Consider the following 2,061-nt stretch of genomic DNA (forward strand, 5'->3'; position numbering starts at 1 on the left):
CTCTTAGAGCAGAGGTAGGGAACATCCAGCCCGCAAGGCCATATAAGGCCCATGAATTCGCTTGGTCTGACCCTGCCAAGGCATTAGGGGTGAGTTAATTAAATGTTTGACCAAATATAGCAGGCTACTTTTTAAGTGGGCCCACAAATGATGTTATAACTATCCAAATGGCCTTTGGCAGAAAAAAGGTTTGCCACCCCTGTCCTAGAGTGATGAATGTCAAACATGGACCAGTTTATCCTTATATTGGATGAAAAAATATTTCCTCTAACTTTCACCCATGGATCCTATTTGGTGCCATACCGAGAGAGATGTTTTCATTCTTTCATCTGTTAGTCCTCCAGTTTTTTGGAGGCCATTATCTTTCCCTTCCTCATTTCCTTATTCCTGTTGAGATTTTTCTCCTCTGGGCTAGTACTTATGTACCTTCGAACCCTCCTCACCCACCACCACCACCCTTTAACATATTAGTTGCTTCACTCAAAATGAATTTCAGATTGTGTATATCCTCTTTTATAGTGTAGTACACCAAACCAAACACAATATTCCATGGACAATCTGAGTAGAACTAAGGAAGCACTAAAAGCAGCACCACCACTTACCTGCCTCGTTCTAGTTTTTGTTCTATCAACACAGAATAGGAGCATGTTAGCTTTTTTGGCAGCCATATTATACTGCTGGCTCAAATTAAGCATATAAGTTACCCCAAGTCTTTTCACACATATTTTTGAGCCACTTTCCCTCCAATCCATTTCTTCCTCAAATGTATTTAAACTCAAATGTAAAAACTTATCACTTATCACTTATCTTAAATTTCAGTTTTGCATTTTATCCATCAATTATAAGAGCGTTATTGTGGCAAGTTACTCAAATGTTCCCCTCTGACTGCAAAGATTTGAACTTGAACAAAGCAATGCAAAAAGCAAAGAGGAACATCTACAGGACAGTAACTTTGGCAATGCCCTTTTTCTAAATAGTGTATAACTCAACCAGATGGATTTTCACTTACTTAGGCACAAAAGAAGCAGGGACTCCATTGGCCACCAGGGGCTCAAATGCTGAATGTCCACTCCCACTGCTATCATGGCGCCTGTGATAAATCAAAAAACTCTCAATTAAATGAAATGACTTTTTCCCCCCCTTAAAGCATATTCCTGGGACCATGTACTATTTCTATGGAGCACAGGTCCCATGCTAGACAAGAAAAAGGTTGCTTCAAATCCCAAAGATTCCAAAAGGTAAATTTATTCTAAGACTGTCTGGCAATAAGGAAAGTATAAAAATACAACAGATCCTTGAATAACATGATATCATTCAGTGTCATTTTATTATAATGTTGATGAGATGCCATAGGAATTTAACTATTGTTTATATCAATTAGCCTAGGGGAAAACTGATTTTGTTATATATTGTCACAGTTTAAAAGAACCTATCAACAATGTTAAGTGAAGACTTACTCTACATCAAGACCTTTAGAACTATTCAGTGTATTAATTATTATTTTTTTTAAATATATTTTACTGATTTTTTACAGAGAGGAAGGGAGAGAGATAGAGAGCCAGAAACATCGATGAGAGAGAAACATCGATCAGCTGCCTCCTGCACATCCCCCACTGGGGATGTGCCCGCAACCCAGGTACATGCCCCTGACCGGAATCGAACCTGGGACCTTTCAGTCCGCAGGCCGACGCTCCATCCACTGAGCCAGACCGGCCTCGGCAGTGTATTAATTATTATAATCACAAATTTAACACCCTACCATCCACAGATTAAAAACAAAAGAAAAAACACTTTAGGAACCAATCCACACATCCCATAGCGATCTAGAGGTTAATATGGCAAGTCTGTTAGGGAAAAACTTTACATCTCACATTTAAGAAGGGTCTATGCATGATGCACATAATCATCGATTATTCCAATTATGGGAAGGATAACTACAGAATCTTCAGTTATAGACTCACTAGCTAGGTCAAGTAAAACTACCCATCCCTAAAAACATGAAAAACCTACTGGGACCATAAGAATAGTTATTTCCTCTCCCACCTCCACACCCCCCGCCTC

The 2,061-nt window shown here is 39.2% G+C and overlaps 1 protein-coding gene across 1 annotated transcript in view; it reads right to left on the reverse strand.

Moving 5' to 3' along the window:
* Window positions 1-2,061, reverse strand: part of LOC102751843 (nuclear envelope pore membrane protein POM 121C) — a 27,120-nt gene that overhangs the window by 21,737 nt on the left and 3,322 nt on the right. Inside the window, exons 4-5 of the mRNA XM_006773422.2 lie at window positions 1,010-1,090; window positions 603-624 (exon numbers count right to left, since the gene is read on the reverse strand). Coding sequence (XP_006773485.1) covers window positions 603-624; window positions 1,010-1,090 — 103 coding nt within the window. The remainder of the gene's footprint in view (window positions 1-602; window positions 625-1,009; window positions 1,091-2,061) is intronic.

Source organism: Myotis davidii, unplaced genomic scaffold, assembly GCF_000327345.1.
Source record: "Myotis davidii unplaced genomic scaffold, ASM32734v1 scaffold726, whole genome shotgun sequence".
NCBI lineage: Eukaryota > Metazoa > Chordata > Mammalia > Chiroptera > Vespertilionidae > Myotis > Myotis davidii.